Genomic DNA, 13,746 nt, shown 5'->3' on the forward strand with positions numbered 1-13,746 from the left:
TGATCTTCATAAATATGACAATAACAGCGTTTGAAATGGGGGCAAGGAGAATGAGTAGATAAGCAACTGTACATTTTTATAAAGTGCTTGAGGACATACTTAAAAAAAAGTAAAGTGAGATACAAAAGAAATCCCCTTATTAAAAGATAGTTACTGGTATCCTCATAGGCTTCTTTAAAAAACTTACCTTGTATTTTCCATGTTGTCTTTACACAGTTATTTCAGCAATCGGTAGCAACAGAGAAACATTAAAAAGCGTTTTTTCACGGTAAGTGAATCTGCAACTCGAACACAAACAAGCATGGTGATATTAACTCCAGGCGGCTTGATATTTTTGGTTCCAGGGGGTTCACGGACTCATTGTTTTATAGAGGTTGGGAAGAATGTATGGATTTCAAAATAGTTAATTTAACTCAGTCAGCCACAGGATCTGGCATAAGAAGTAGAAGGAACTCCCCTTTTAAAACGTATCTCCTCTATTATCTGCCTGACCCTCAATCAGCCATCTGTAGTCGTAAAACATATGCACCAGGACCTATGATGGTGTGAAAACTACATGCAAATAAAATCAATCAGGGAAAAGGGGGAGGGGTGACTTGGCCTTATCTCCAAAATTAATATTATAGAAAGCGAATTTAACATATATATTTGGTTTTCATAGATCTACTTCTTTTTCTCTCCTGATATTAAGAAAGAGTCCTTTCACTGAACATTTTCATACGAAGCATTTTTTAGTTTACTCGGCTATGACTCAGTGAAAGCTCTGTGAATTTCCAAGCGCCAGTCCCCAGCCACGAGCAGCTGGCACTGAGTCTAAGTGCTACAGACTCAGCATCAGAGCTGTGTCTCTGGAATTGGGGTGCAGAGTGGGGATGAAGATATTTGACAATGGGGCACTCCGAGTGTTTTCTGAGGTTCTTCCAAAAGGTAATTCAGGGAGCCTCACTGTGATGGATTTGCCTTCTCTTTCCTTCCTCCTCATCCTCCGCCTGCCTTTTCACCCATTCCATTTTCTGTCAGGTCCTTCAGAAGAAGAGGCACTGAGAACAAACGAAAAGGAAACCCCTCAATTTCACTCTCTGGGAGTCAATGACATCATTGGTCCTTAGGGTACACCAACTCTTTTTCTGGATCATTTGCCATTAGCAACAAAGTCCCTTTAGTTTATACTTTATAAGCAGTATTTCTTACCAGGATGTGCAGTTTAAAAAATAACCTGAAGAGTTAACTTATGTTTCCAAATCTATTCAACATAACTGTAGATATAAGTGGACATTTTCTTGGTTATTGTAATGCTGTGCCTGGACGGAATCACCTTCTGTGAATTTGCTATAGGTTGTAATAATTCATGTAAAGATTCCTCATCATTACCAGGAAAGGCTGAAAGCTAGGGGTACAAAACTTTCACTGACTCGTGAGAATTACAGAGCCATCTCAGCCACTGAAAAGTATAAAAAAGTTACTTCCAATAACAATTGTGGACAAAAATGTGAACAGAATAATACAATATTTCGAAAATATTTTAATATTTGCCATTTTTTGCCTGTGCTATTAATATATACATTGATTTAGTAATAAATATACTATTACATAGAGCGCAATATTTTTAGTATTCATAACTAGTTGAAATTAATGCTGCTATTATCTCAAGAAAGGAATAAATAAATATCATGCCCAAATTCCAAATCAATGCTCAAGAGGTTATCATTAACAAAAATTATAAAATAAACAGGTCGGGCATTATCTTTTTAAGCATGATTCTTGTAAACATAGCAAAGATCACTTTTCTCAGTCCTGACATTTCGTGTGATGGCTTTAAAAGAAAATACAACATACGAATCCTATCACTTCTTTTTTTTGCATAGGGAATGAATTAATTGCGCCTGAAAATGCAGCAATCTTTCAGTGAAATGTCTTCGTCACATAGCACTTGTTTTCTGTAGGAATTCAGAACTTTGGAGCAATAAAAGTGCTCTGCATAAGTTTATAAAATATGCTTTCTGGATTTAAAATTGAACAGAAATATTCCGAGACAAGTCATAGTCATGACTCAAAAATACTATGTACAGAACGTCCGACCACAGGAGGGGCCTCCCTGCAGTGTAGCACAGTGTGCGAGGGAAGCACAGTGCTTCGCGGACTTGCCCTTCCGATCTCCATGGGCGCCCACGCAGCTAACGATCGCGCCCATTCCACTTGCGCAGACAAGGTAGAAAGGGGGATGTGAGGACAAATTTAAAGTGGATCATGGAAAAACTGGCAAAAATGCAGTACATATGCTTTAAACAGTGCACTTTATAAAACAGTTTGCTTTATTCGTAGTCTCTTATAAAGTGCAATATTACTTAAAAGAGACCTGTACCTTAATAGTTTGCAATAACCATGAAAACAAATCGCCAGGAAAGAGCAGTGCAAAATTAAAAACATATGTAGCTTAGCATGCATCTCTGATGGATACCAAGTACACAGCGTGGGACCTTAAGTTCCTGTACTTTTTTTTTTTTTTTTACTTTTTAGAAAAAGATTAATGATAACAGGTTACCATCTTAAGTAACCATAAAATAAAGACAATAAGTTAAAATCCTCTCTCAAGAAATAAGTGTACGCCACACATACAATTCACTACAGAATCATTTTGAAAACCCTCAGACCGTTTTCTCTGGTCAATCCCTGTTCGAGGGGTGCAAATCTCTTAAAAACCCACACTGTCCACAAGGCAAAGCAAAAGGTGCCATCATCACAGGATGAGTGACTCTTGCCGGCAGAGCTCTGGAAAACCCACGACTCACTCTGTAAGCAGCTCAAACCTAACCAGTCCCTAATTAGATTTACAGATAGACACCTTTGCTCTTTCCAGAACAGTCCTGCTGGCATCGTGCTAGGTCGCTAAACAGTATAGCAGGTGCTCTATTCACAGTAACATTTGCTGTCCAGTGCTTTTGGACAAGGATAACCAACTGGGTTTTCCTGAAAAAAATTCCCTAAGAGGCAGATTCCAAAAGACCAACAGGACATGGTTGTAAAAGCGTAAGACATCACCTCAGGCACATGCTGAGGGCATTCAAGGTGCGATGGGTCGTCATCGGTGACACTCCTACCATCCCCGCGCCACTCAGTCCGAGAACTGGAAGAGCGTGTCTGGGTTGCTGGGGTCCGCGGGGTTGCTGGGCTGCAGGGTCTTAGTGGGCGTGGTCTTCCCGTGGGAGTGAGAGGAGGACGAGTGAGAACTTTCGCTAGAGCTGCTGCGTGTCTCTGTGCTGGTGCTGGTCTTCTTCATTTTCCTTCTCTTTGCCAAAGGGGCCTTGTCGACATTCTGAAGGCAAAACCCCTCTCTCTTGTATTTGTTAAAGGCCTAGGGGAGAAAGAAAGGGAGCCCCTGTGAAGGTCAAGGGATTGAAGTTTCCTTGCCAGCTAGGACTTCTGGCAGAAGACAACTTCCAGTCAGCAACCACAGGTCCAAGTTGCTCTGGGAACAAGGTCCTGAAAACATCATTTGCAAACCTCCAGGCAGGGTATGGAAGCTCGCGGGGAAGAGTCTCAAGGGCTCTGTTTAAATCAAACCGGCCAGGCTGTTCAGGGATTAGGATTCTCATAAATCTTTTGAAGAAGTTAGTGCTACCTTTCCATAAAAACCACGAACCTCTCAACCCCCATTACTTTGACTAGTTCTGGGTCTGAGATTTAAAATGCTGACCACAAAATCCCCATACAGAGCAGACTGGATCGCGATGGGCCCTCCTCTCCACTTCCAGGTCGGGGCAGTTGGGGTGTACCTCGGATACAGAGAGGCTCAGCTCCGCCCGCTCAGGCTGGCTTTCTCCTCACAGCGGCCTGTCCCCACTTCTCTGAGCCTCAAGTTTGGGTGTCCCTGGGGTTACTCTTGATAGCTTTGCATCAAGTGTCACTAGGAAGTCGGGGATCATCTGTACAAACTCTCGCAGTTAATCCCTTCACACCTCAACATATCCTAGCTCATTAATTTTTTTTTAAAGATTTTATTTATTTATTTGACCGAGACAGACAGCCAGTGAGAGAGGGAACACAAGCAGGGGGAGTGGGAGAGGAAGAAGCAGGCTCACAGCAGAGGAGCCTGATGTGGGGCTCGATCCCGTAATGCTGGGATCACGCCCTGAGCCAAAGGCAGACGCTTAACTGCTGTGCCACCCAGGCGCCCCCTAGCTCATTAATTTTTAATCCCTTTCTGCAGCTGAAAAAGAAATGCTATCCCTTTTCCTCTATCAAGATAATCCTTCAGAGGTAATTTACTTCTCCCTAACTCATCTATTCCTTATACAATTCTCTTAAAGCATTTGCATCTGCTTGGCACAAATGCACACACTCTTATTCCCTATCCCTCAGTTTCTAGTATATGTTATGCATAAATGGCGGCTGAGTGATGAACAGACTTTTCACATGTGCCTTAGTTCCTAATGTTTAGCTACAGTTTTTAAAGAAATTGATTTGGCCTATTTGAGAGATAAAAGTTCCAATATCATGCATATTGTTTTCATTAGTTACTGAAAATTTTCAGCTCTTCAAATATCAAACTACTGCCTCATCTCACAAACACATCCGAAATGTCAAACAAGTATTTTGTGGGTTAGCAGTGACTCAGGTCCCCCACATACTTTCTGTTAATAAATGTGTTATATCATGGAGGGATTTATAAAAACATACCTAGAATGAAAATAACACATTCTTTTAAATGTACTACTAAGAGTGTGTCTCAGAGGTTAAGGAGTAAACACATCTGATTCCTTTTCAAACCCGCCCGCCGTGTGCGGAGCGCAGGGCCTTACGTGGAAGGTTGCTTTCACACAGGTTTGCACGGCAGCTCCCGAAGATCCTAGAATGTCCGGAGTCATCAGAGGATTGGAGGACAGCTGACTGCCATCTTGAAGCCATTCGTTGTATCTCAAGCCTGACATTTTAAGTCTTTTATTTGGGTCGACTGTGAGGAGTCCTATGGGAATAATTAAAATATTTTTATTTTATGATTTGTTTCAAACATACATCTCAATTAGGTTTATGTGACACAATGGTTTCAATAAAGCTTCAACCTCCTACAAAGGTCATTACATTTTCCTTATACATTTCAATTCCCTAATAAATCCCGAATGCTAATGCCAAGTCCTACAATAGCCTAGTCTACGGTAGGCTAACTCGCTTCTCAATCAGGAGGAAACTGGCACCCAAAACAAGGACTCCCACTGGCGACTGGGAAGCTCCACGTGAACAGAGAGAACCTCGATGTACTTCATTCACGTACAAACACCTTGTACAAGTCAGCGAGCGCGGTAAGGCACTAGAGATATGGAGATGGAGACCCAAAGGGAGCTGTGAGGAGAGACACAGACGAAAACCAACTGTGACGGTGTCGGGGACAAGCACAATAGCAAAATCCCCATGCACAGCGTGTCGGAGACCCGAGGGGAGGGCTCTGACAGCAGCGTGGACACCCTGGAAGCTTCCAGAAGATGAGTTCTGGGGGATGAGAGGGGTGCCCCAGGGATCAGAAACAGCAAGCGTGAAGTCACGCAGGAATCTGAGCTCTGGCACATCTGAAGAATTCAGAGGCAGCATGAGGGTAACCAGAGGCATGGGCAGGCAGACCCAGGTCCTGAAGGGCTCTAGAGTTCAAAGGCTCCCATCTGGGAGTCTGACCGGAAGCTAATGAACTGGGAGTCTCGGAAGGATTTTTAGCAGAAGAGAGGCATGATCACATCTGATATGAGGAAGGTCGCTCTGCTATTGATAATGATGTCTAACACCTCCACAGTGAACTGACACTATTTTACTATCCTTTCCCCAAAATATGCCTCCCATCCCGCTCTTGCACTGCCAGGCAGCCAGAATGGGTGACACCATCCACCCGCCACCTTCCTCGCCTTCCACAGACAGCCACCCAGTCCTGCAGTTCAGCATCCGTCCTCACCACCCCCTCGTCCTCATTCACGTGGCCGCCCTCAGTTCCTGCCGTCCTGTCTCCTAAGAGCCCCCACCACCCTTTCAGCTCGTCTCACTGCTTCTGCCTTTACCTGTCTGTTATTAGTGTCAGTTCACTAGGGAGGTATTAGATTGAGATGCTGTGGACCCTGCAGATGTGGATAAGATTACTAAGGGACAGTGTTCCGGTAAGAAAAAAATAAGACTCAGCAGAATAACATGGAAACCTTCTAGAACACATGTGAGTTCCTTGAGTAATTAACAAATATATGCGAATGGGCAGGATCCCACTTCAATCACCTACACATCATACGCAATGTAAAATGTCATTAGATCTTACCTTGGATCAAGGCTTTAGCTTCTTGGGATACATTCTTCCAGGCTTCTCCTTCAAAGGAGAAATCTCCCTTTTTAATTTTCTTCATGATTTCCACCGCACTGGTACATGTCAAACTTTTGTCATGAGACTGGAATGGAACTTGCCCTGACAACATTGTATACTATCAAGGACAAAAAAGGAACAAAAGAGAATGTCTACCAAAGTCATTGTCAAAGCCATGCTAGTCACTTCATTACTAACTGTGTCAGCATCATTTACCAAATACCACAGCTGGCATTATTGGGTTTAAAAGATTACGAGGACTCTATCCCTGAAGCAACAAATGCATTTCAAAGCCTGGTAAATAAAGTGAGACAGCTTATTAGATCAAAATTTAAAGAGCAAGAAGAACAAAACAAGGATACTCAATTACTTCAGAAAAAATCATACTAATGTTAACAGAAAGTTGAGAGACAGCAGAACCCCTCAATACCTTTTTTTTTCTATTCAGTTCCACATATCCTTTCCTCAGGACATTAACTGTGGTTAAGGGCTGCAAGCATTTTTAATTTAGGCCTTCCTATTCTGGTTGTAATTACCACTTTTATTTTTTTCGTTGCGTTAAATAGAATGAATTCTCTGCAACCACTTGTTTTCACTGAAGCCATGTGTTTGAAAATTCATGTTTAAGGGTTTTGCCCTTTAAAAAGTCAATAGAAAAACTGAAAAGCTAAGTAAGGCTTGTCTTTGCAGCAGGGACTGAATTTAAACTTGAAACTTCTTGGAAGGTTTTTCCCTCTGCTCGCTGAGAGACTTAGAGGCCTGCGGAGGTGACAGACGGCCATGAACGGTGGAGTGAAGCGACAGTGTCTGAGCACAGACCCCACAGAAGCACCGCACACTGAGGATGTGGTGGTGCTGTCGGCAGGAACCGGCTCACCACGGCGGTTATTCACGAAGGGACACAAAAGGAGGATCTCTGTTTCAAGCCCAGGCCTCAGGAGGCGGTGTGTGCCCACGGAGAAGTCCCAGTGACCTGGAAGGACTCTGCCGTTTCTCTTTTCTGGCCATGTGTCTGACGAGCGGGCTCAGCCTCATGACGGCAAGATGGTGACGCCACTCTTATACACTGGCTCTCAGGAAAGATGGAGATGCCCAGACAGGACAACAAAAAGGACATTAAAAGGGGAAAGCAGGAAGAACAATTAGGTGGGCAGTCCACAAACCCTGGGTGAGGAGGACGGAGCACAGAGGGATGAGCCCCAGAAAGACAGGAGAAGAAACCTGGCCCCTCTGAGGTGACCAGAGACCAGGAGGCTCTGGGCAAATCTGGACTTTCTGCCTGAGAGAATAAAAGCTCTGCTCGCCAGGATGGAGAGTTTGAAAATCGAAGATGCCAAGAAGACACCTCAGTTACTGACTTGGAACAACCTGACGTGAAGACAGTTGTTCTAAGGAGGGAAATGTGAAGGTGCCTGAAGAACCATGACAACACAATTTAAGAAAATAAAAAACCTCCCTAAATCTTCTCTCCTTTACCCTTCACGCATGATGTTCATGCAGCCTACCCTTTCCCCCTGAGGTCTCCCACCTCAGATGACGCCACTGACTTCCCGACCCTGCCCTGGCACCTTGCTGGCACCTTCCAGGCTCCGACCTCGCCTGCCCACCCACCTCAGCCTGTGAGGCCCAGAGTTCCACCCCATGTTCCGCACCAACAGTTCCTCGGCTTCCCTGACGGTGCTCCAGCTACTCATTCTCCTTAGAAGGCCATCTTCTTTTGAGCTGGCAAAGGCTCCCCGCCCCCATGGTGTAACTTTCCAGGATGTGTGACTAGGACCTCGGACATCTGCCATCGTTACTCCATGGCAGGAGGGGAACATGAGCTTTTGAGTCAGACAGACCTGGCTTCCTGCATTTTACTTACTAGCTTCTATTTTCTGTTTAGTTAGCTGTTTTGTTACTAGCTAAGGCAAATTAGTTAAGCTCTCTTAGACTATTTCTTCATCTTTATAATAAATGTAACAGGATCGAGCAACCCACTGCATTTGGTAAGAGCAGCAGGCAGCTCAGTAGCACACCCAACTTCACTCTTTTCCCTTCCTCCTCTTTCTTTGGTTGGAAGGCAGTAGGGACCCCATTCCTGACGGTAAGTGGGGGAATCAGAACAGCGAGTCACGCAACTTTAAAGTCCCTTCTTAAAGGTCCACTTTCTAGATCACTGCTGGCACCAACTATCTCAGCCCAGGTTCCCCAGACAGCAGAGTCTAAAGCAAAAGCTAATACACAACTGCATTAAGGAGTGGGGTCCCTGAGGAGGAAGAATTGAGGAGAACAGGAACAGTGTCCATACCAAAGGAACTGCTGGCCCTGGCTAGAATGGACCAGCCAGGATCAGCTGCCATGCTGAATGTGGTACAAGTCAATACGGTGCTGGCATTGACAAGCACCTGTTGATCTGGCCAAGAGATCCTTCTTGATTTCTATCAATAGGAAAGATCAAAGCAGTAAGTCTTTACATGGCGAGGACAGCATTCCTGTCTTGTCTGAGAGCAGTGCGAACTCTCCAGCTCTGTTACAATACGGTCTGTGAGGACGACCTTGATCATCTTGACATTCTCGAGAACCCCATGCTGGCTCTCCGTAGTGACATCTTCATGAAGGGAGACTCGGCGAGCAGGAGCTAGTAGTAACCTAAATGCCTTCTAAGCACCCGAATGCCAGAGGGTGGGAGAGAGACTGGACAGACATTCAGGGGACTGTCACACTGGTAGAGGTTTTAGAGCCCCCATAGTTAGGGGCACAGAGACTTGTCCCTGAAAGACGGGTACCACCAAGAAAGAGGCACACGGCTTAGTGGGCTGCTTTGGATTTTGATGACATCATCTACTGCTCTTCTCGAGAATACTGCTCCAATCCATTCATCAAGTGACTGGGGAGGCTACCAGTTTCAAGTGGGGCCTGGAGTCAAGAGGGTTCTGCAGCAGGTCCCAGCTGTAACACAAGCCATCCTTCTACCGAGGCCATAGGATCTCGCTGACTCGATTGGACTAGAGGTTTATCTGTGAAAGGTGAGAATGCTGTGCGGAGTCTCTGGCCAGCGCACGAGGAGAGTTGCAGAGCAGACGTGAAGGATTCTGGGGTGGGGTTCTTGCCTTCTGTGGCAGAGAACTACTCTCTGAAAAACAGCTCCTGGACACTACTGGCTCCTAGCAGACCATGTGTGCCCGCAGAGGGGACACCAAGAGCAGTGCCTCATGTTCTAGGACCAGTAGTTGCGCTGACTCATAAAGTCGCAGCAGCGACTCGATGTACTTGGACACGGCACTCTTAGAACAGTCCTAGGAGGTCCAGAAGGCAGGAGTAGGTTACAGCCATGGCTGTATGTTACCTATCTCTATTGTATCAACAGTTCTTCCTTAACTCAAGCCAATGGCCTCACTGAGGACAGGTTCCCGATGACCAACTGACAGAGGAAAAGGAAATTGGGACTGCTTGATGGATGGTCTATTAGAACATGAAAACCTCAGTGAAGGCACCTGCTCAGGACAATACCCTGTGGGGTTGGAGCTCTGTCCTTGAGGATTGTATCGAACCATCGGCTGATCACTGGTGCTGGGTCGCCCATATCTAGATTCTTTTTTTAGCGTCAGAGAGAGGGAGGGAGAGACACTGCAACTCTTTGGGGTGGGGGGATCTTAGGCAGGCTCCATGGCCAGCACAGAGCCCTACACAGGGCTTGATCTCACGACCCTAAGATCACGACCAGAGCCAAAATCAAGAGTCAGATGCTTAACTGACTGAGCCACCTAGGCACCCTCTCCTCCAATATCTAGATTTTAAGGGTACATGGCCAACTTATAAAATATCTTTCTATTGTTGATAAGCATCTGATTTGTTTCCAGTTTGGGGCATTTTGAAACATACAAAAAATATATATGTATATATATGCATATATACATATATTTTTTTTCTTATACACATCTTTTGGAACATAAAAATACAATTTCTCTTGTGTTTATTCCTGAGGATGAACTGCTGGGTCATTTGGTCTGTGTATGTTCAGGAGATACTGCCAAACAGTTTTCCAAAATATATTCCACTTCTTAATCCTACCCTACTTCCTAAAGTATGTGAATGTAGCTAAATATAAGAAAGTTACCTTTATAAATACAGTTTTCTTGCTTTCTGATATGTAATAATGCAACAGGCTGTTGGGTAGAAAAACTAATTCTCCATCTTTATAAGTATTTAAAGGAGACTGGTGATCAGGGACCTTGTAGAAAAGATCCCTGCTCTAGAAGAGGTAGAAATTTTAGGCTCCTCTTAACTCCAAGATCTTACAATTTTAGTTGATTATCCAGGAATCAACTTGTGTTAAAAATAATTTTGTGGGGCACCTGGGTTGCTCAGCTGTTAAGTGTCTGCCTTCGCCTCAGGTCATGCATGGTCCCAGGGTCCTGAAATCGAGCCCTGCATCGGGCTCCCTGCTCGGCGGAAAGCCTGCTTCTCCCTCTCACACTCCCTTTGCTTGTGTTCCCTCTCTCTTTGTCTCTCTCTGTCAAATAAAATCTTTAAAAATAATAATAATAATTTTGTGCCTGCAAATTGTTTGCAAATGGTGTGGCAAACAAGTATTTACATACATAAAGATATAGCTATATATGTGTGTGACCATATATATGCATGTACCTATACATACACACATACACACACACACGGACAGTGTGCACACAAGACAGAATTCAAGAGAAAGAAAAAAGAAATGTGGCAAAATGTTAGATGTTCACAGTATTATTCTCTCAAATTTTTTCTAGGTCTGAAATTTCCAAAATAAAATTTTGAGAAAAAAGTAAAATAATGAAGTATTCTCCTAAATAAAACACTTCGAAGAATTATGTTTTAAGTGGAATTCTATATACCCGTTGGGTGGTATATAATCCTATCCTACATAAATACTTTGCATTAGGGACTGAATGCTTACATGCCTCCAAAATTCATATGTTGGGCCACGTGGGTGGCTCGGTTAGTTAAGTGTCTGACTCTGGATTTAGGCTCAGGTCATGATCTCAGGGTCATGAGATCGAGCCCTGCTTCAGGTTCCCTCAGTGAAGAGTCTGCTTGAGATTCTCTCTCTCTTCCTCTGCCCCTCCGCCTGCTCACAAGCGCACATGCAACAGTCTCTCTCTCTCAAACAAACAAACAAATAAATCTTAAAAAAAATTCAAATGTTGAAGACCCAACCCCCAATGTGACTATAGTTAGAGACAGGGCCTTTACGGAGGTAATTAAAGTTATACGCAGTCCTAAGGGCGGGGTCCTGATCCAATGGGATTAGTGTCCTCATAAACAGAAACAGCAGAGAGCTTGCTCACTCACATTCTCTCTCAAAGCACACTCACTGAGGAAAGGCCATGCGAGGGTACAGAGAGCAGTGGCTGTTTACAACCCAAGGGAAAAATCCTCACCAGATGCCAACACTGCGGCATCTTGGTATTGGACTTCCCAGCCTCTAGTCTGTGCGAAAATACATTTCTGTTGTTCAAGCCACCTAATAGGCGGCATTTTGTTACAGCAGCACCAAGCTAAGACACTGTGTAAGCTCTATTTTAATTAAAGTCCTGTAGGTTTCTGACAGTGACCACGTATCCACGAGGCCAACGGGGGTGTAGTCAAGCCACATGAGACTGTGTGACGCAGCCTCCTGGAGTGTTTGTTTTACTCAACAGGGGTAATATAAATTATTTTCTTATTAAAATAGCCACATTCATGTTTATTAGATACAACCCACAAAAAGGCCACAGATTTCCTGTCTTTTTTTTTTTTTTAAGATTTTATTTTTAAGTAATCGCCACACACAAAGTGGGGCTTGAACTCACAACTCTGAGATCAAGAGTTGCACGCTCCACCGACTGAGACAGCCAGGTGCCCAAAAGGCCAGAGATTTCTAAGGCAAATCAGGAGACTCCAAATAAACTTGGTGCTTGCTATGGAATAACTGAGGCTTTGTATCTAGAACTTCTGGAGGTATGCATTCATGCATGTGGAAAGATTTGCAAAGCACTCTGTTTTTTTTTTTTTTTGACAGCTCAATGCATGTGCTAACTTCGTTCTTCGTCTGTATTTCATTGTGTATCTCTAAAAGGCAAAGCTTTTTTAAAAATCACAACCTCAACACCATGATCACACCTTCAAGAAATTAGCAATCGTTCCTTTAGATCATTCAGTATCCAATCAATATTCAGATTTCTCCAACTGTGTCACATACATTGTATGTATCTATTGTAATTACATCTGTATGACTTAAGAGTTTGAATTTAATAAATAGAATTGAAATTAGAATTTGCTTGAATCAGACTTCAAGTAAGTGTATATATTGTTTCATAAGCGTCTGTCTGTCTACAGGTTCTCGGGCTATCTTTTTTCTCATAAAATAAACCAGGTTATTTGCCTTGTAGAACTGCCCACAGTCTAGATATTGTGACCGTACTACTGTGTTATCACTTAAGTTGTTCTTTGTCCCTTGCTTGTCTTAACAACTTGACAAGTGGATCGAGAGAGAAGCCTGGCTTCCATATCCATGCCATTACACAAAGTTATTTCCGTAGATACGGCATTAGGAACCTCGAAAATACCTGTCCGCGTGTCTCAGACTGTCTTTTAAAACCTTAAAGAGGATGATGATTATAACTGACCTATAGTTAAAGTAAAGGCTGTTTAACAAGGGGTAATTTTATATTATTACTAAAATTGGAAAGCTCCATTTTTTTAGGCTAATTTTTTAGGAGAATGCTAATGAAAATGTTATAGTTTTATAAATGAAACTCTCAAATCTATAGAAGTTAGTTGTTTACTTTTATTTAAAAGATCTTATTTATAAATATTTAATTTTAGTTTGAAAATTATAAATGATGACTTAAAATTGCTGAAATGAAAACCATATAAAACTTAAAAATAAAAAGAAGAACCATTGTGCAGGGACAACTGGCTAGCCACTGGGGGGAAACACACTGACACCAAAATAAATCCCAGATGGAGTGCAGATTTAAGTATAAAAATAAAATATAACTCTAGAGGAAAATTTAGGAGAATGTTTTTATAATCTTGGTTTGGGGTAGGGGTGGAGAGACAATCTGACATCAAAACCACATATCATAAAGGAAAAGACTGACATCTTACTACATTGAAATAAAAAAATTCTCCATTTAAACCCCACTAAAACCCCAAAGAAAATCCCATATTATGATAAACAAAGTTTGCAAACAAAGGACCAAATCAGAAAAAATATCTTCAATATCAATGGCAAAGGATTAAAATCCTTCACAGAGCTTTAAAATAAGAAAAATATCCCCACAGGAAAATGGGCAAAGCTCATAAACAGCAATTCATAAAAAAGAAAATACAAATGTCCAAATACATGAAAAGATGCTCAAAACTGAATATTCATCAAAGAAATGTATGTAAATTATAACAACAGTAGG

General features: G+C 42.8%; 1 protein-coding gene across 8 annotated transcripts in view; it reads right to left on the reverse strand.

Annotated features, from left to right (window-relative positions):
- The window catches only part of RPS6KA5 (ribosomal protein S6 kinase A5), a 200,113-nt gene that overhangs the window by 18,626 nt on the left and 167,741 nt on the right, over positions 1-13,746 (reverse strand). For 3 of the 8 annotated variants that reach the window (XR_004620273.1, XR_004620271.1, XR_004620269.1), the window contains exons 15-18: positions 6,287-6,446; positions 4,800-4,963; positions 3,040-3,352; positions 188-278 (exon numbers count right to left, since the gene is read on the reverse strand). Coding sequence is in view for 2 of the 8 variants with exons in the window: in XM_034642631.1 (XP_034498522.1) it covers positions 3,113-3,352; positions 4,800-4,963; positions 6,287-6,446 (564 nt within the window). In the remaining 6 variants the exon portion in view is untranslated. The other 5 variants (XR_004620272.1, XR_004620270.1, XM_034642631.1 and 2 more) reach the window with 3 other exon arrangements.

Source organism: Ailuropoda melanoleuca, chromosome 14 (genome assembly GCF_002007445.2).
Source record: "Ailuropoda melanoleuca isolate Jingjing chromosome 14, ASM200744v2, whole genome shotgun sequence".
Lineage (NCBI taxonomy): Eukaryota > Metazoa > Chordata > Mammalia > Carnivora > Ursidae > Ailuropoda > Ailuropoda melanoleuca.